This window comes from Ranitomeya imitator, chromosome 4, assembly GCF_032444005.1.
Source record: "Ranitomeya imitator isolate aRanImi1 chromosome 4, aRanImi1.pri, whole genome shotgun sequence".
Lineage (NCBI taxonomy): Eukaryota > Metazoa > Chordata > Amphibia > Anura > Dendrobatidae > Ranitomeya > Ranitomeya imitator.
The window spans coordinates 575251213-575271863 of NC_091285.1; the positions used below are offsets into that span (position 1 = coordinate 575251213).

General features: G+C 49.4%; 1 protein-coding gene across 1 annotated transcript in view; it reads right to left on the bottom strand.

The window, feature by feature from the left end:
• Positions 1-211: 211 nt before the first annotated feature.
• The window catches only part of PARP16 (poly(ADP-ribose) polymerase family member 16), a 69385-nt gene continuing 48945 nt past the window's right edge, over positions 212-20651 (bottom strand). The window contains exons 7-8 of the mRNA XM_069766357.1: positions 1936-4672; positions 212-633 (exon numbers count right to left, since the gene is read on the bottom strand). Of these exons, the coding sequence (XP_069622458.1) occupies positions 4540-4672 (133 nt within the window). The 3' untranslated portion in view covers positions 212-633; positions 1936-4539. The remainder of the gene's footprint in view (positions 634-1935; positions 4673-20651) is intronic.

The following is a 20651-nucleotide window of genomic DNA, read 5'->3' on the forward strand; positions in this document are numbered from 1 at the left end:
AGCATTTAAAGGGTTAGGACACTGGGGGTGGAATTTGCTCCGAATGGCCATACGTCTAACTCTGACATAATCGTGGGGTGCTCATAGAATAAGATCACAAAGTGGTATGGAACCCCCAAAAGCATCAATAATATTTAGATCTCATCTCCCAATAAACAAAGCACTCATACAACTTTATTAGCAAAAAATATTAAACTTAAGAGTCTCAGAATATAGTAACTAAAGCAAATTTTATTCTTGCAAGGTGTAATATTATTTTTTATTAAGTAGTAAGAAAAAAATACACACATTTACCAGGTAATTTCTGACCGCAAAGTGAACGTCGTAAAAACAAAACTGAGAATATAGTGACATACTTTTTTAATAACATTCCACTTGGTATTTTTTTACCATTTTTTTTTAGTAAATTGTATATTAAAATAAATGGTGTTATTCAATCCTTCAATTTGTCCCGTAACAAACAAGCCCTCAATGGAAATCGATGGTTCTTGGAAGGTAAGAAGGAAAAATTAAAGTGAAAAAAATATAAAACGGGTCATCTCCAAGTGGTTAAAGGTAGTGATGAGCGAACGTGCTCTGATAAAGTGTTAGGCAAAGTATCTTTGGCGTGCCCAAATAATGCATTCTTTGCGGCTGTAAGGCTGGTTTCACATTGGCGTTTTTTCGGGTGCGTTTTTGCGGTAAAAAACGCAAAAAAACGCATGGTGAAAAAACGCATGTAAACGCGTGTAAACGCTGCGTTTTTTTGACGCATGCGTTTTTGCATATGGTGAAAAAAACGCGGCGTTTTACCGCGTTTACATGCGTTTTTTCATGCGTTTGCGTTTTTTAAACGCATGCAGAAAAATGTGTGACAACTGCCAATCATCAAAATAAAGTAAAAAACCCACTATAAACAGAAATAGTTAGGGTTAGGGTTAGGGTTAGGGGTAGGGTTAGGGGTAGGGATCATAACCCTAACCCTAAAGGGATCCTACCCCTAACCCTACCCCTAACCCTAAGGGATCCTAACCCTAACCCTAACCCTACCCCTAACCCTAACCTACCCCTAACCCTACCCCTAACCCTAACCCTAACCCTACCCCTAACCCTACCCCTAACCCTAACCCTACCCCTAACCCTAACCCTAAGGGATCCTAACCCTAACCCTACCCCTAACCCTACCCATAACCCTACCCCTAACCCTAACCCTACCCCTAACCCTAACCCTACCCCTAACCCTACCCCTAACCCTACCCCTAACCCTAACCCTACCCCTAACCCTAACCCTACCCCTAACCCTAACCCTAAGGGATCCTAACCCTAACCCTACCCCTAACCCTAACCCTACCCCTAACCCTACCCCTAACCCTAACCCTACCCCTACCCCTAACCCTAAGGGATCCTAACCCTAACCCTACCCCTAACCCTAACCATAAAGGGATTAGGGTTAGGATCCCTTAGGGTTAGGGGTAGGGTTAGGGGTAGGGTTAGGGGTAGGGTTAGGGTTAGGATCCCTTAGGGTTAGGGGTAGGGTTAGGGTTAGGGGTAGGGTTAGGGGTAGGGTTAGGTTCCCTTTTATCACCTTTATGCTGGGGGGTGGCATATCAGTGTGTTTTCTGGTTTTTTAATAAAAAAACGCATGCGTTTTTTACCGCAAAAAACGCATGCACCAAAAAACGCATGCGTCCCCATTGACTCCAATGTATTTTTTGACCCAAAAAAAACGCATGAAAACGCATGCGTTTTTTTTTGGTCCAAAAAACGCTTCTAAAAATACTACAAGTAGCATTTCAGAAAATGAACGCATGCAGTAAAAAAACGCATGCGTCAAAAAACGCGACCAAACGCGTACACAAAAAAACGCATGCGTTTTCAATGTTAAAGATAGGAAAAAAAACGCATGCGTTTTTTTGAAAAAAAACGCTGCAGACAAAAACGCAAGTGTGAAACCACCCTTAGATAGCTGCAACACATGCGGGTATTGCCTAACAAGCTGGCAATCCAAGCATATAATGCAGCTGTCTAACAGCCGCAAAACATGCCACCGCAGGGTCTTGAACATATTATTCGAGCGCACGCAAGATACTCATGCTCAGATTGTAGATTATCCGAGCACGTTCGCTCATCACTGGTTAAAGGCTATGGAAACTAGTTGTGTTGTCAATATGCAATATTTAGATGGAAAGCCATGTGCATGGACAACAGCACACAGACCTACTGCTAGCTACTATGGAATCTACAGTGGGGGAAATAAGTATTTGATACACTGACCATTTTGTGAGTTTTCCCACCTACAAATAATGGAAAGGTCTGTAATTTTTATCGTGGGTACACTTCAACTGTGAAAAATAGAATCTTAAAAAAAAAAATCAAGAAAATAACATTGTATGATTTTTACACAATTTGCATTTTATTGCAGGTAATAAGTATTTGACAACAGAAAATCAGAACTTAATATTTTGTACAGAAACCTTTGCAATTACAGAGGTCAGAGGTTTCCTGTAGTTCTTGACCAAGTTTGCACACACTGCAGCAGGGATTTTGGCCCACTCCTCCATGCAGATCGTCTCCAGATCTTTCGGGTTTCGGGGCTGTCACTGGGTAACATTAAATTTCAGCTCCCTCCAAAGATTTTCTATTGTGTTCTGGTCTGGAGACAGGTGGCCGCTCCAGGACCTTGAAATGATTCTAATGGAGCCACTTCTTAGTTGCCCTGGCTGTGTGTTTCGGGTCATTGTCATGCTGGAAGACCCAGCCACAAACCATCTTTAATGCTCTTACTGAGGGAAGGAGGTTGGTGGCCAAAATCTTGAGATACATGACCCCATCCATCCTGTCCCATTTGCAAAAAAGTAGGATGTTTTGCCCATTGTGCTTCACGGTTGGGATGGTGTTCTTGCGGATGTGTTGCTTTGACGCGCTTTGTGCGGACAGCGGGCATGTCAAAACAACGCATCCGCATACATCCGCATGTCCTGCGTACCCAATGTTAAAGCTAGGTACGCAGGACGCATGCAGAAGTAGACGGGGTTTAACGGAGGACGTACACAGCCCTCCACAAAGCCCCCGAATGCAAATCTATACAGGTAACTAGTACAAACAGGTGCAATTAATCCAGGTAATAAGTGCAGAGTAGGAGGCTTCTTAAAGAAAAACTAGTAGGTCTGTGAGAGCCAGAATTCTTGCTGGTTGGTAGGTGATCAAATACTGATTTCATGCCATAAAATGCTAGTTAACTATTTAAAAATCATACAATGTGATTTTCTGGATTTTATTTTTAATATTCTGTCTCTCACAGTTGAAGGGTACCTATGATAATTACACACCTCTCCATTCTTTCTGGTGGGAAAACTCGCAAAGTCAGCAGTGTATCAAATACTTATTTTCCCCACTGTATGTCCTCTGTGTTTTTCCATACAGGCCATGTCATGGATTGCAATTTTCCTCTAAAATCAAAACTTTTAGTGATGAACACCTTCATACCCATGGGTGCAACATTACAGCTTAGCACAATTTAGAGTTTAAAGGGAACCTGTCACGTTGAAAATTGTACCCGATCTGCAGTAAGGACTTTATTGAGAAGGAGGAGCTGATCAGACTGATATACATTTTTGCATGGAAAAAAGACTTGTATAGTTTTAATTGAAATCCCTGGCGTCTGTATGCATAACAGTCCAGTGGGTGGTCCTAATCAGTGATTGACAGTTTCCCTACTATGTCTGCGCATTCAGCGACAGCAGTCAATCACTGAGGTGGACTTCTGCTGACCAATGGTCTACTTAGGGAAAAGAGTAGTCCAATTTTGATCTGTTTTGCACACAGAACTTGCCCGTTAAAATGAATGGGTCAGTTTGACAAGAGAAACTTGGGAAACTTCCATATTTTTTTGCATATGAGAAAAGCTCGTGAAACTCGTGAAAGTAAAAACAGACACTTAGACCAAAAAATGGCTGAAAATCCAATCCGGTGCACTGGATTCCATTTTTTGCAGGGTATGAAAAAAAACCGGACACGTGAACTCAACCTAAGTGTGGGCACCGGCATGTCTAACGCCATCAATCTCAAATAACACATTGAAATAAACTAATTTCATTAACAAAAACATTAGTTTTTATTTACCAATGTCCACGGCGAATTAAAAAGAAGTCAGTTTTGCGATAGTTTTCAGCTGTGGAATGTGAGTGGGAGCAGCAGACAACCTATCGCTGCTGCGCCATTATAAGCTGATATGAAAATCATCATTTATTACCATCACCCCTATCGGAATCTTTATTTACTTTCACATCTTGGAGAGATGCAAATTTCCCTTAGGAATGCACTGCAGGATTCTTCACTTCTTCTATTGCTTAGTGGCATTATACATCTGCAACTGTTGGAATATTAATTAAAAAAATAGACTCACGGCTGTTCAACGCCACTCATAAATGTCTCCAGAGTTTCCAGGAGCTGGAAGGCCGTTCTGCTTAACAAGTGAAGTGTTAAAGTCTGAATGGCTGTGGCGTAAGTACATAGTTAAGGCTTCTGGTGCAGTTTGTAGAGAGGAAGACGTCAAGGTCTTCAGCTTAAGAGTCTGTTCCAGTGATGCATAAATGTCTTGGAACTGCTCAACCCAATGACAATCAGCACAAAGAGATACAACGTCATTAAGATAGCAAACCGATGACTTGAGAACCAAGATGGCTGCCTGGACCTGAATGAGGAAAAAGATAGAAAAAAATATTGTGAACAAAGGAAAGTGTGGAGATCAAGCAGGGAACATAGGAGCAGCACTGCCCTCTTCTCTTGAGCTTCAAAACCCAATGTAACCCATGGAGAGTGGTACTGTGACTTTAGAACAGCCCCCAATACATCGAACTATAAACAGCCTCTTTTTGCTTTTGTGTCTCACCCTTTGCCTTCTAACAATTTAATGTTAAATCTTTTTCTGTTCACATATCCCTATAAGGGATGTGTTTTGGGGGTTTTCTTTGGATGGACGAGTTGTCATTTTCAATGGCGGAATTCATTTTACCACAAAATGTGATGTATAGGAAAATCATCAGTTGTTGAGTCATCAGTGTCAGTCTTGGACCACCCCTTTCATAGTTGAAGAAATGGTTCAGAAAATCTGCAACATCAAAAATTCACCAAGAGCTCATTATGAGAACGTAGCCTTAAAGTTTACTCCTCATGTAAAAAATGTAACAAAGCAGCATGATTGAGTGTTATCCAGCGCCTTATTGTTAAATTACGCTGGAATTAAACAACGAAAAATTCAATAACTAGAGACATGTTTCTAGAAATCATAGATTTGTTAAATAAAGTGTATGAGAAATTTACATACGGTAGGTGAAATAAGTATTGAACACGTCACCAATTTTCTAGGTAAATATATTTCTAAATATGCTATTGACATGAAATTCTCACCAGATGTCGTAACAACTAGTGTTGAGCATTCCGATACCGCAAGTATCGGGTATCGGCCGATATTTGCGGTATCGGAATTCCGATACTGAATTCCGATACTTCCCGCGTATCGGATACCGGAATCGGAAGTTCCCAGAATTCAAATTGAACGCAGCAGCCAATGAGGAATGAATGAAAGTGTGGGCACATCCTGTTTAGCATGGTGGGCATGTAAGTACTGGCAAGGCTTGGATTGGCTGCTGAAATGATGTCACTCTGCACTATAAAAAAGCGCTGCCGCCATTTTGCGCTCACTCTGCTGTGATTTCAGTTAGGGACAGGACGCTGTGTTCTAACTGAGGGCCAGTCGAGCTAGCTAATTGCTTTATTTTCCTTTCCAAAGGCTAATTTAGCAAAACGCTGTGTGTTCTTCACTGTTCACCTTGCTCTTGCCTTGCAGCGCTGTTTTAACAGCGTTCTGCAAGGTCTCTGTGTGTGTGTGTGTGTGCAGCTCACTCTGTAGTCTGTGTGCAGCCATATACCCGGTTGTATTCAGCTCAGGGGGGGTTCACACTGCCTCACACAGTTGTCCTTTTTTGCTCTTAGTGCAGCCTGCTGCACATTTTTTCTCAAATTTCCTATTAGTGTTTTTCCACCAGTCTCCAGCTCTATTGTGGAAAAACACTACATAGGATAACCTAGAGGGGGGTTTTTGGGCCTTGCAGCGCCGTTTACGGCTGTCTGCACGGTCTCCGTGTGAGCCCAGCTCGCCCTGTAGTCTGTGTGCAGCCATAGCCGGTTGGATTCAGCTCAGGGTTCGTTACTGGCTCATACCTTGAGAAAAATTTTCCTTTTTTCAAATAGTGCAGCCTGTTTAAAATTTGAAAAAAAAAAATTCCTATTAGTGTCTTTCCACTCGTATCCAGCTAAATAGTGGAAAAACACTATATAGGATAACCTAGAGGAGGGTTTTTTGGCCTTGCAGCGCCGTTTACGGCTGTCTGCACGGTCTCCGTGTGAGCCCAGCTCGCCCTGTAGTCTGTGTGCAGCCATAGCCGGTTGGATTCAGCTCAGGGTTCGTTACTGGCTCATACCTTGAGAAAAATTTTCCTTTTTTTGAAATAGTGCAGCCTGTTTAAAATTTGAAAAAAAAAAAAATTCCTATTAGTGTCTTTCCACCAGTCTCCAGCTCAATTGTGGAAAAACACTACATAGGATAACCTAGAGGGTTTTTTTGGGGCCTTGCAGCGCCGTTTACGGCTGTCTGCACGGTCTCTGTGTGAGCGCAGCTCGCCCTGTAGTCTGTGTGCAGCCATAGCCGGTTGGATTCAGCTCAGGGTGCGTTACTGCCTCACACCTTGAAAAACAATTTCCTTTTTTTCAAATAGTGCAGCCAGTTTAAAATTTGAAAAAAAAAAATTCCTATTAGTGTCTTTCCACTTGTATCCAGCTAAATAGTGGAAAAACACTATATAGGATAACCTAGAGGAGGGTTTTTTGGCCTTGCAGCGCCGTTTACGGCTGTCTGCACGGTCTCCGTGTGATTTAAACTAGCTCTGTAGCCCGATCTGCACCAAAAAAAAGGTTAAGTTCACCAAACACAACTTAACACTTGTGTAGGCCACATTTGAAAAATAATAAAGTTTAGTCCACAATTTACAACATTAGTGTTTCTTACACCTGTTAGGAGGAGCATTACAGGAATAAGCACACTAAGGCCTTAGTACTTTTCTGCTTATCTTTATCTGTCAACCAAGATGAAGAGGGCAGGGAGTAAGGCACGTGGGCGTGGGCGCGGAGCAGGGAGAGGAGCAGGGAGAGGACGTGGTGATTCTGTGCCTGCTGCGGGCGCCGGTGACTCGTCGTCACTCAGTTTCAGCAGGGAACAGTCCTTCATGCGCAGCTTTGTCGGAGAGCGCCGTGCACCGCTGCTGCGTGAAGACCAAATTGAAGCCGTTGTCGGGTGGATGGCAGCTAACGCCTCGGCATCGACTTCAGTTAGTGCCACATCCTCTCAGGCACAGAGCACTGGAGAGCAGCCATCTGTCTCTTCACCACCTGCCAAATTGGCCAGGCAGTCAGAGAGCCCAGGACAGGAGCCGTCTCTACTTCTGTTCTCTGAATCTCTTGGCTTGGAAACAGGGGGCCAGCCAAGCAGCATTGGAGAAATGGAAGAAGAGGCAGTGTGCAGTGATGCCCAACACCTTTTTCTCTCTGACTCTGAAGAGGCAGGTGGGCCAGTGCCTCCGGTGACCACAGCGCAGTACGCATCTGATGATGAAACGCAGGTGCCGCTTTCTCGTGCGTACTGTGCTGCTGAGACTACCCAGGAGGAGCAGTTGGTGGCAGAGGGTAGTGGAGATGATGAGGTCCTTGACCCATCGTGGCGTGAGGAACAGGAAGGTGGTGGGAGCAGCTCAGAGGAAGAGCTTCCTCTTACGGGCCAAAGAGGGAGAGGGAGGGGGAAGACTGCGGAGCCTGTAGCCTCCACTTTGGCACCCGTTAGGAGCCTGTCTCTTTCCAAAGCCAAAAAGGGCGCTCCCAAGACTTGCAGTGCCTGGTCCTTTTTTGACACAGTTGCAGATGACATTTGTTTTGTCAAATGCAAGCTGTGTCATCATAAAGTAAAAAGAGGGAAAAATGTCAGCAACCTCAATACCACAAATATGTGGAAACATGTGCGGACCAGGCACGCGGTGGAGTTACAGAAACACACTGAAGATGTAGGCCAACCAACAGCGGCAGCTACCACCTCTTCAGCTCGTGTTGCCTCTTCCTCCAGCTCACGCACAGCTGGTTTGGCTTCCTCCCAGAGACCTTGTGTAATTCCACCCACAGCACCACCTTCCCAGTCATCCTCACACTCCCAGTCTACTCTACAGCCATCGGTAGTACAGGCATGGGAGAAAAGGCGGGCATTCTCGGCCAACCACCCCCGAGCACAGGCTCTGAATGCAGGCATTGCCAAACTGTTGTCCCTGGAAATGCTCTCGTTCAGGCTGGTGGAGACTGACAGCTTCCGTGACTTGATGGCATTGGCAGTCCCACAGTACAAGGTGCCCAGCCGCTTTTACTTCAGCAGGCAGGCTGTCCCTGCCCTGCACAGGCATGTTGAGGCAAACATAAAACATGCGCTACTGAACGCCGTCAGTAGCAAGGTCCACCTCACCACCGATGCGTGGACCAGTCAGCATGGACAGGGGCGATATGTTTCCCTCACTGCCCATTGGGTTAATGTTGTTGAGCCAGGTACAGATCGTGCGAGTGGCGCAGGACGTGTCCTGCCCACTCCAAGGATTGCAGGAATCCAGTCTGTACGCATCGACTCCTCCTCTTACACCAGTTCCTCTGATTCCTCTCTGCAGGATCCGTCACAGTCCACCCCCACATGGACCCGTGAACGTTTACCTATGACCGACATGAGCACAGCCGTGGCCAAACGTCAGCAGGCCGTCTTGAAACTAGTTTCATTGGGGCATCGAAGCCACACAGCGCAGGAGCTCTGGAATGCCATCAAGCAGGAGAGCGATGTGTGGTTACTGCCAGCGAATCTCCAGCCAGGCATGGTAGTGTGTGACAATGGCCGAAATCTGGTGGCAGCTTTGGCCCTTGGCAACCTCACTCACATCCCATGTCTGGCACATGTGCTCAATTTGGTTGTGCAGAGTTTTCTGAGGGACTATCCGGATCTTGATGCCCTGCTGCACAAGGTCCGCCTAGAGTGTGCTCAATTGCGGCGTTCCAGCTTGGCAAGATCCCGCATTGCTGCTCTGCAGCGCCGATTCCGCCTTCCGGAACACCGCATCATATGTGACCTACCTACCCGGTGGAATTCCACGTTACATATGTTGGAGCGGTTGTGTGAGCAGCAGCAAGCAGTTATGGAGTACCAGCTGCATCAGGCGCAAAGAAGTCGCAGTCAGCGCCGATCAGACTTCACAACCACAGAGTGGGCCACTATGAAGGACGTCTGCCAGGTTTTGCGTCCTTTTGATTATTCCACGCGGATGGCAAGTGCAGATGATGCACTAGTCAGCATGACTGTCCCCCTTATCTGCCTGCTTCAGCAAACTTTGCAAGGGTTAAGGGATGATGTGGTGGAAGAGGTGGAGGATGAGGAGTCACCTTTTCCATCAGCTTCTGGAGAGTCAGCGCCACGTGGTTCCTCACAAAGGGGTACGCAGGGGCCAATTTGTGAGGAGGATGAGGAGGAGTCAATGGAGGAGGAAGAGCTCCGTCCAGAGGAGGGAGCGACACAATTGTCCAGTGGTCAGTGTGTACAGCGAGGGTGGGGTGATGACGAGCGGGCAGAGATCATGTCTCAAGCAGGGGACAGCGTTTCTGGGCCGGTTGGCACTCTGCAGCACATGGTGGATTTCATGCTGCAGTGCCTGAGAAACGACCGCCGCATCGACCACATTCTCAACATGCCTGATTATTGGGTGTTCACCCTCCTCGATCCTCGCTACCGGGACAACGTCCAAAACCTCATCCCTGCGTTGACCCGGGAGCGTAAATTGCGGGAGTACCACGACACACTGGTGAATTCCATCATCTTCTCCTGTCCAACTGAGAGGAGTGCTGCTAGTGCTTTACAAAGCAGCTCAGTGCGTCGAGGCAGTGGGGGAGGCTCTGCCCAAAGAGGGAGCAGAAGCAGTGCCTCTGCCCAAGGCAAGCCCAGTATGGCACAACTCTGGCACACTTTTGTGTGCCCGCCCCAAATGTCTACACCATCACCGGCGGCTCCAGTCAGCAGGAGGCAACGGTTCCGTCAGATGGTGACAGACTACATGGCTTGCCCTCTTACTGTACTCCCAGACGGCTCTTCCCCGTTCAAGTTTTGGGTCTCTAAGCTGGATACATGGCCAGAGCTAAGCCAGTATGCATTGGAGGTGCTGGCTTGCCCTGCGGCTAGTGTCTTATCGGAACGTGTCTTTAGTGCCGCAGGTGGTGTACTAACAGACCGTCGCATGCGACTATCCTCCGATAACGTTGACTGGCTTACTTTCCTGAAAATGAACCAGGCCTGGATCTCGCAGGAATTTGCCACTCCTCTGCCTGATTAAGTAATTGGGTGTCATCCAGGTCTCCTGCTGTGTTCATCTTTCTACCACCTGAACTGCTATTCCTGGGCTCCAACACCGCCAGTTGCGGCTCAGAAGTGCAGGCTGCACAGTAAAAACATACGACCCAGTGTTATTGGGTTTCAGTAACGTCGGCTGATCCCCAGCTGTGTAGCCGGCAATGTGTCCTGCGACCGCCACGCTGGCACAACAACCTAAATGTAAGGGAACCTGTCCCCCCCCCCCGTCGTTTGTTACTGAAAGAGCCATCTTGTGCAGCAGTAATGCTGCACAAGGAAAAGGTAGCTCTTTTTTTTTAGCTCTTTGCACACGCAGAACTTAACACTTATAAAATGTGTTCACTGATACCGTTATACCGTCCCGGAGCTGGGACTTTCCTTCGTAATGTGACGCAGCACAGCCGTCATTCCTACCCCCTTGGTGCCATGCGCTGCCTCCTCAGCGTTGTTTTAAGCTGTCACGGAGCCTGCGCTGTTCTGTTATCCCTTGGGCATGCCCTATTTGCGCTGCCTGTCTTCTGACATAATTTGGTGTCAGGCTGGCTGCGCCTGTGCGGCCGCGGTGCCCGAGATCCCGCCTCGCAGTGTCTTCTGATTGAGTCACACTGCGGGCCTGGGATCCATGGGCATGCGCAGTGCATATCTTCCCCTCGGGCTCTCGCTCATTTCCCTCCGCCTTCTTTAGACTGTGCGCCGTCAGCTGATCCCTAGCATGCCACGGCCGTGACACCGCACAGTCTGAAGAAGAGGGAAGGAGGGGAGTGAGAGTCGAGGTTATGCACTGTGCATGCCCATGGTTCCAAGGCCCGCAGTGGGATTACGTTAGATGAGACTGCGAGGTGGGATCTGGAGCAGCGTGGACGCACAGGCACTGACAGCCTGACACCAAATTATGTCAGAAGACAGGCAGCGCTAATTGGGCATGGCCAAGGGCTAACAGAACAGCGCAGGCTCCGTGACAGCTTAAAACAACGCTGAGAAGGCAGCGCACGGCATCAAGGGGATAGGAATGACAGCTGTGCTGTGTCCCATTACGAAGGAAATTCGCACCTCCGGAACGGTTTAACGGTATAAAGGGACACATTTTTAGTGTTTACTTCGGTGTTTGCAAGGAGCATAATTAAAAGAGCAACCTTTTCCTTTTGCATCCTTAGTGCTGCACAACATGGCTCTTTCAGCTACAAACGTCTTGGGGGGGGGGGTTAAAGGTTTCCTTTCAACTTGCTCCAATCAGGCTTCGGCCTACACTCTGTTCCTCTGCTCCTCCTGCTGTCCCTGGGCTCTAACACCGCCAGTTGGTGCCTGGAAGTGCTGTGTGCACAGTCAACAGTCGCTCCTCTGTTATTGGGGTTCAGTAACGTCAGCTGATCCCCAGCTGTGTGTGCGGCAATACCTCCAATCTGCTCCTCCTGCTGTCCCTGGGCTCTAACACCGCCAGTTGGTGCCTGGAAGTGCTGTGTGCACAGTCAACAGTCGCTCCTCTGTTATTGGGGTTCAGTAACGTCAGCTGATCCCCAGCTGTGTATCCGGCAACGTGTCATGCGACCGCCACGCTGGCACAACTAAAATGTAAGGGGACCTGTCCCCCCCCCCCTAGGCGTTTGTTACTGAAAGAGCCACCATGTGCAGCACTAATACTGCACAAGGGAAAGGTCGCTCTTGAAATTATGCTCCTTGCAAACGCTGAACTACACACTCATGTAATGTGTCCCCTCACACCGTCCAACCGTCCCGGAGGTGGGACTTTCCTTTGTAATGTGACGCAGCACAGCCGTCATTGCTACCCCCTTGGCACCGTGCGCTGCCTCCTTAGCGTTGTTTGATTCCGTCATGGACCCTGCGCTGTTATGTTATCCCTTGGCCATGCACAGTTTGCGCTGCCCGTCCTCTGACATCATTTGTTGTCGTCCTGGCTGCGCCTGTGCGTCCACGCTGCCCGAAATCACACCTCGCAGTGTCGTCTAATGTGATCCCACAGTGGGCCTGGTATCCATGGCCATGCGCAGTGCATATACTAGCCTCTCACTCCCCTTCTTCACGCTTCTTCAGACTAGGCGGCGTCAGCTGATCCCTAATAGCATGCCACGGCCGTGACGCCGCACAGTCTGAAGAAGCAGGAAGGAGGTGAGTGAGAGGCGATGATATGCACTGCGCATGCCCATGGATCCCTGGCCCGCAGTGGGACTACATTAGATGACACTGCAAGGTTGGATCTCGGGCAGCTTGGACGCACAGGCACTGCCAGCCTGACACCTACATGATGTCAGAAAACGGGCACCGCTAACTGTGCATGGCCAAGGGATAACATTACAGCGCGGGCTCCGTGACAGAACCAAACAACGTTGAGGAGGTGGTGCCCGGCACCAAGGGGGTTGGAATGACGGCTGTGCTGTGTCACATTACAAAGGAAAGTCCCACTTCCGGGACGGTTTGACGGTGTGAGGGGACACATTATATGAGTGTGTACTTCAGCGTTTGCAAGGAGCATAATTTTCGGAGCCACCATTTTCCATGTGCAGTATTACTGCTGTACATGATGGCTCTTTCAGCAACAAATGCCTGGGGGGGGGGGTTAAAGGTTCCCTTTCAACTTGCTCCACTGCAGGCTTCGGCCTACACTCTGCTCCTCTTTGATTCCCTGGGTTTCAACACTGTCAGTTGCCACCTGGAAGTGTTGTCTACACAGAAAAAACACTAGGTGATGTGTCAGTGGGGTTCAGCACCGCCAGCTGTTCCCCTACTGTGTAGTCGGCAACGTGTCCAGCACAAGCCACGCTGGCACAACAGAACAAAAGCTGCCACCAGTGCAGGCTTCGGCCTACACTCTGCTCCTCTCCTCCTCCTGCTGACCCTGGGCTCAAACACCGCTAGTTTTTGCCCGGAAGTGCTAGCTGCACAGAGAAAAACACCAGCCAATGTGTTAGTGGGGTTCAGCAACGCCAGCTGTTCCCCTGCTGTGTAGCCGGCAACGTGACCTGCAAACGCCATGCAGGCACAGGAACTGAAATTAAAAGGGAACCTGGCCCCACCCCCCCAGGTGTTTCTATGTATAACAGCCACCTAGTACAGCAGTACTGCTGCATTTGTACAAGGTGGCTGACTTTTTCTCCTTGCCCACGTGGAACTCAACACGTACAAAATGTGTCTCATTGAGACCATTCCACTGTCCCTGAGGTGTGACTTTCCTTTGTAATGATACGCAGCACCCCCCTTGGTAGCGTTTCCCGTCTTTTGTCATCATGGTTAGCTGGCTGCGCCTGTGCATCCGCCCTGCTAGAAACAACGCCCCTCGTTGTCATATTTATTTTGTCAGCGAGGGTGTGGTTTATGGGCACGAGCAGTGCATATGTTCGCCTGTCTTAACTCATCTCCTTCCGCCTTCTTCAGACTGTGCGGCCTCCTGGCCGTGGTAGGCGATAAGGGATCAGCTGAGGCCGCCCAGTCTGGAGCAGGTGTAAGGACATGTGTAAGCGGCAAACCTATTTACTGCACAAGGCCACGAATCCCAGCCACGCAGTGTGATTTTTTGAAAACACACTGTGGGTCTGGGATTCATGTCCATCGCTAACCGCAACGGCCGACATGAAATGAGGTCAGAAGACAGGAAGCGCTCACAGCGCATGGCCAAGGGATCACAATAGCGCAGACTCCTGTACAGCAAATAACAACGCTCAGGAATCTGCGCCCAGTACCTAGGTGCAAATTTTGACACCTGTGCTGCGTCTTGTTAAAAAGACAAGTCACGCCTCCACAACTGTTTGACAGTATAATGGGCTAAATAGTGTACGTGTTTTAGTCAGCGTGTGCAAGGAGCAAAACAAATAGAGCAACCTTTTACTTGTGCAGCATTAATGCTGCACAAGGTGTGGCTCTTGTACCTTGCAACACCTGAGGGGGGGGTTAAAGGTAACCTTTGAAATTGGTTCAACTAGGCTTCGGCCTACACTCTGCTCCTCTACTCCTCCTGCTGACCCTGGGCTCAAACACCGCTAGTTTTTACCCGGAAATGCTAGCTGCACAGAGAAAAACACCAGCCAATGTGTTAGTGGGGTTCAGCACCGCCAGCTGTTCCCCTGCTGTGTAGCCGGCATCGTGTCCAGCACAAGCCACGCTGGCACAAACGACCAAAAGCTGCCACCAGTGCAGGCTTCGGCCTACACTTTGCTCCTCTCCTCCTCCTCCTGCTGACCCTGGGCTCTAACACCGCTAGTTTTTGCCCGGACATGCAATCTGCACAGAGAAAAACACCAGTCAATGTGTCAGTGGGGTTCAGCAACGCCAGCTGTTCCCCTGCTGTGTAGCTTGCAACGTGACCTGCAAACGCCACGCAGGCACATGAACTGAAATTGAAGGGAGCCTGCCCCCCACCCACAGGTGTTTCTATGTATATCAGCCACCTTGTACAGCAGTACTGCTGCATTTGTACAAGGTGGCTGACTTTTTCTCCTTGCCCACGTGGAACTCAACACGTACAAAATGTGTCTCATTAGAGACCATTACAATGTCCCTGAGGTGTGACTTTCCTTTGTAATGACACGCAGCACCACCCTTGTTAGCGCTGCCCGTCTTTTGACATCATTGGTTAGCTGGCTGCGCCTGTGCATCTCCCCTGCTCGAAACAACGGCCCTCGGTGTCTTTTTTTTTTGGACAGCGAGGGTGTGATTGATGGGCATGTGCAGTGCATATGTTTGCCTGTGTTCACTCATCTCCTTCCGCCTTCTTCAGACTGGGTGTCCTCATGGCCGCGGCAGGCGATAAGGGATCAGATGAGGCCGCCCAGTCTGAAGCAGGTGTAAGGACATGTGTGAGCGGCAAACATATTTAGTGCACCAGGGCACGAATCCCAGCACCGCAGTGTGATTTTTTAAAAACACACTGTGGGTCTGGGATTCATGTCCATCGCTAACCGCAACGGCCAACATGAAATGAGGTCATAAGACAGGAAGCACTCACAGCGCATGGCCAAAGGATCACAAGAGCGCAGACTCCTGTACAGCAACTAACAACGCTCTGGAAGCTGCGCCCATGCAAAAAGGTGTTGTTTTCGACACCTGTGCTGCTTTTCTTTAAAAAGACAAGTCACGCCTCCACTACTGATTAACAGTATAATGGGCTAAATAGTCTACGTGTTGCATTCAGCTTGTGCAAGTAGAAAAATTAATAGAGCAACCTTTTACTTGTGCAGCATTAATGCTGCAGAAGGAGTGGCTCTTGTACTTTGTAACACCTGAGGGGGGGTTAAAGGTAACCTTTGAAATTGGTTCAACTAGGCTTCGGCCTACACTCTGCTCCTCTCCTCCTCCAGCTGACCCTGGGCTCTAACAACGCTAGTTTTTGCCCGGAAATGCTAGCTGCACAGAGAAAAACACCAGCCAATGTGTTAGTGGTGTTCAGCAACGCCAGCTGTTCCCCCGCTGTGTAGTCGGCAACGTGTCCAGCACAAGCCACGCTGGCACAAGAGAACAAAAGCTGCCACCAGTGCAGGCTTCGGCCTACACTTTGCTCCTCTCCTCCTCCTGCTGACCCTGGGCTCAAACAACGCCAGTTTCTGCCCGGACATGCTAGCTGCACAGAGAAAAACACCAGCCAATGTGTTAGTGGGGTTCAGCACCGCCAGCTGTTCCTCTGCTGTGTAGTCGGCATCGTGTCCAGCACAAGCCACGCTGGCACAACTGACCAAAAGCTGCCACCAGTGCAGGCTTCGGCCTACACTTTGCTCATCTCCTCCTCCTGCTGACCCTGGGCTAAAACAACGCCAGTTTCTGCCCGGACATGCTAGCTGCACAGAGAAAAACACCAGCCAATGTGTTAGTGGGGTTCAGCACCGCCAGCTGTTCCCCTGCTGTGTAGCTTGCAACGTTTCCTGCAAACGCCACGCAGGAACATGAACTGAAATTGAAGGGAGCCTGCCCCCCACCCCCCCAGGTGTTTCTATGTATAACAGCCACCTTGTACAGCAGTACTGCTGCATTTGTACAAGGTGGCTGACTTTTTCTCCTTGCACACGTGGAACTCAACAAGTACAAAATGTGTCTCATTACAGACCATTACAATGTCCCTGAGGTGTGACTTTCCTTTTTAATGACACGCAGCACCCCCATTGTTAGCGCTGCCCGTCTCCTGACATCATTGGTTGGCTGGCTGTGCCTGTGCGTCCCCCCTGCCCGACACAACGCCCCCCGTTGTCTCATATATTTTGACTGCGAGGGTGTGATTGATGGGCACGAGCAGTGCATATGTTCCCCTGTTTTCACTCCCCTCCTTCCGCCTTCTTCTGACTGTGCGGCCTCATGGCCGCGGCATGCGATAAGGGATCAGCTGAGGCCGCCCAGTCTGAAGCAGGTGTAAGGACATGTGTGAGCGGCGAACATATTTACTGCACAAGGCCACGAATCCCAGCACCGCAGTGTGACTTTAGGAAAAGCCACTGTGGGTCTGGGATTTATGGCCATCGTTAACCGCACCGGCCAACATGAAATGAGGTCATGAGACGGCCTGCACTAACAGGGTATTGCCAAGGGATAACACAAGAGCGCAGTTTCCTGTACTGCAAATAACAACGGTAAGGAATCAGCGCACAGCACCTAGGTGTAAATTTGTACACCTGTGCTGCGTCTCCTTAAAAAGACTAGTAGTCACGCCTCCACTACTGTTTGACAGTATAATGGGCTAAATAGTGTACGTGTTTAATTCAGCGTGTGCAAGGAGCAAAATTAAATAGAGCAACCTTTGACTTGTGCATCATTAATGCTGTTCAAGGTGTGGCTCTTGTACCTTGCAACACCTGAGGGGGGGGTTAAAGGTAACCTTTGAAATTGGTTCAACTAGGCTTTGGCCAACACTCTGCTCCTCTACTCCTCCTGCTGACCCTGGGCTCAAACACCGCTAGTTTTTGCCCGGAAATGCTAGCTGCACAGAGAAAAACACCAGCCAATGTGTTAGTGGGGTTCAGCAACGCCAGCTGTTCCCCTGCTGTGTAGTCGGCAACGTGTCCAGCACAAGCCACGCTGGCACAACAGAACAAAAGCTGCCACCAGTGCAGGCTTCGGCCTACACTTTGCTCCTCTCCTCCTCCTGCTGACCCTGGGCTCAAACAACGCCAGTTTCTGCCCGGACATGCTAGCTGCACAGAGAAAAACACCAGCCAATGTGTTAGTGGGGTTCAGCACCGCCAGCTGTTCCCCTGCTGTGTAGCCGGCATCGTGTCCAGCACAAGCCACGCTGGCACAACCGACCAAAAGCTGCCACCAGTGCAGGCTTCGGCCTACACTTTGCTCCTCTCCTCCTCCTCCTGCTGACCCTGGGCTCTAACACCGCTAGTTTTTGCCCGGACATGCAATCTGCACAGAGAAAAACACCAGTCAATGTGTCAGTGGGGTTCAGCAACGCCAGCTGTTCCCCTGCTGTGTAGCTTGCAACGTGACCTGCAAACGCCACGCAGGCACATGAAATGAAATTGAAGGGAGCCTGCCCCCCACCCACAGGTGTTTCTATGTATAACAGCCACCTTGTACAGCAGTACTGCTGCATTTGTACAAGGTGGCTGACTTTTTCTCCTTGCCCACGTGGAACTCAACACGTACAAAATGTGTCTCATTAGAGACCATTACAATGTCCCTGAGGTGTGACTTTCCTTTGTAATGACACACAGCACCACCCTTGTTAGCGCTGCCCGTCTTTTGACATCATTGGTTAGCTGGCTGCGCCTGTGCATCTCCCCTGCTCGAAACAACGCCCCTCGGTGTCTTATTTTTTTGGACAGCGAGGGTGTGATTGATGGGCATGTGCAGTGCATATGTTTGCCTGTGTTCACTCATCTCCTTCCGCCTTCTTCAGACTGGGTGTCCTCATCGCCGCGGCAGGCGATAAGGGATCAGATGAGGCCCCCCAGTCTGAAGCAGGTGTAAGGACATGTGTGAGCGGCAAACATATTTAGTGCACCAGGGCACGAATCCCAGCACCGCAGTGTGATTTTTTAAAAACACACTGTGGGTCTGGGATTCATGTCCATCGCTAACCGCAACGGCCAACATGAAATGAGGTCATAAGACAGGAAGCGCTCACAGCGCATGGCCAAAGGATCACAAGAGCGCAGACTCCTGTACAGCAACTAACAACGCTCTGGAAGCTGCGCCCATGCAAAAAGGTGTTGTTTTCGACACCTGTGCTGCTTTTCTTTAAAAAGACAAGTCACGCCTCCACTACTGATTAACAGTATAATGGGCTAAATAGTCTACGTGTTGCATTCAGCTTGTGTAAGTAGAAAAATTAATAGAGCAACCTTTTACTTGTGCAGCATTAATGCTGCAGAAGGAGTGGCTCTTGTACTTTGTAACACCTGAGGGGGGGTTAAAGGTAACCTTTGAAATTGGTTCAACTAGGCTTCGGCCTACACTCTGCTCCTCTCCTCCTCCTGCTGACCCTGGGCTCTAACAACGCTAGTTTTTGCCCGGAAATGCTAGCTGCACAGAGAAAAACACCAGCCAATGTGTTAGTGGGGTTCAGCACCGCCAGCTGTTCCCCCGCTGTGTAGCCGGCATCGTGTCCAGCACAAGCCACGCTGGCACAACCGACCAAAAGCTGCCACCAGTGCAGGCTTCGGCCTACACTTTGCTCCTCTCCTCCTCCTCCTGCTGACCCTGGGCTCAAACACCGCTAGTTTTTGCCCGGAAATGCTAGCTGCACAGAGAAAAACACCAGCCAATGTGTTAGTGGGGTTCAGCACCGCCAGCTGTTCCCCTGCTGTGCAGCTTGCAACGTGACCTGCAAACGCCACGCAGGCACATGAACTGAAATTGAAGGGAGCCTGGCCCCCACCCCCAGGTGTTTATATGTATAACAGCCACCTTGTACAGCAGTACTGCTGCATTTGTACAAGGTGGCTGATGTTTTCTCCTTGCCCACGTGGAACTCAACACGTACAAAATGTGTCTCTTTGAGACCATTCCACTGTCCCTGAGGTGTGACTTTCCTTTCTAATGATACGCAGCACCCCCCTTGGTAGCGCTTCCCGTCTTCTGACATCATTGGTTGGCTACTTGCGCCTGTTCGTCCGCCCTGCCTGAATAAAATGCTCCTCGTTGTCTTAATTATTTTGACTGCGAGGGTGTGATTGATGGGCACGAGCAGTGCATATCTTCGCCTGTCTTAACTCATCTCCTTCCGCCTTCTTCAGACTGTGCAGCCTCATGGCCGCGGCATGCGAGAAGGGATCAGCAGAGGCCGCCCAGTCTGAAGCAGGTGTAAGGACGTGTGTGAGCGGCCAAAATATTTACTGCTCAAGGCCACGAATCCCAGCACCGCAGTGTGACTTTATGAAAAGACACTGTGGGTCTGGGATTTATGGCCATCGTTAACCGCACCGGCCAACATGAAATGATGTCATAAGATGGGCAGCGCTAACAGGGCATTGCCAAGGGATAACACAAGAGCGCAGACTCCTGTACAGCAAATAACAACGCTCAGGAAGCTGCGCCAAGCACCAAGGCGTTATTTTGGACACCTGTGCTGCGTCTCATCAAAAAACCAAGTCACGCATCCACTACAGTTTGACTGTAGAATGGGGTAAATTGTGTATGTCTTTCATTCAGCGTGTGCAAGTAGACAAATTAATAGAGCAACCTTTCACTTGTGCAGCATTAATACTGCACAAGGTGTGTCTCTTGTACTTTGTAACACCTGAGGGGGGGGTTAAAGGTTTCCTTTGAAATTGGTTCAACTAGGCTTCGGCCTACACTCTGCTCCTCTCCTCCTCCTCCTGCTTCAACACGGGCTCTAACATCGCTAGTTTTTGCCCGCAAGTGCTAGCTGCACAGAGAAAAACACACGCCATTGTGTTAGTGGGGTTCAGCAACGCCAGCTGTTCCCCCAGTGTGTAGCCGGCAAAGTGTCCTGCAAACGCAACGCAGACACAAAGCTGCCTCCAGTGCAGGCTTCGGCCTACACTCATCTCCCCCTGCTTACCCTTTGCTCCAACACCGCTAGTTGGGGCTCTAGGAAGACAATCTTTAATAGGCAAGGCAACGCATCTGGGTTCCAGCACCGCCAGCTGGTTCTCGGCAGTGTTCTTGTCACAGGTACTCCCTCGTGCCAAGCCTGGTTTCAGCACCGTCAGCTGTTTCCGGGTTGTGTCAAGCTCACTGAGACACCTATGCTTGCCTCGTCGTGGTGCGGTCGGGTTAGCCAACTCCAGGGTGCCTC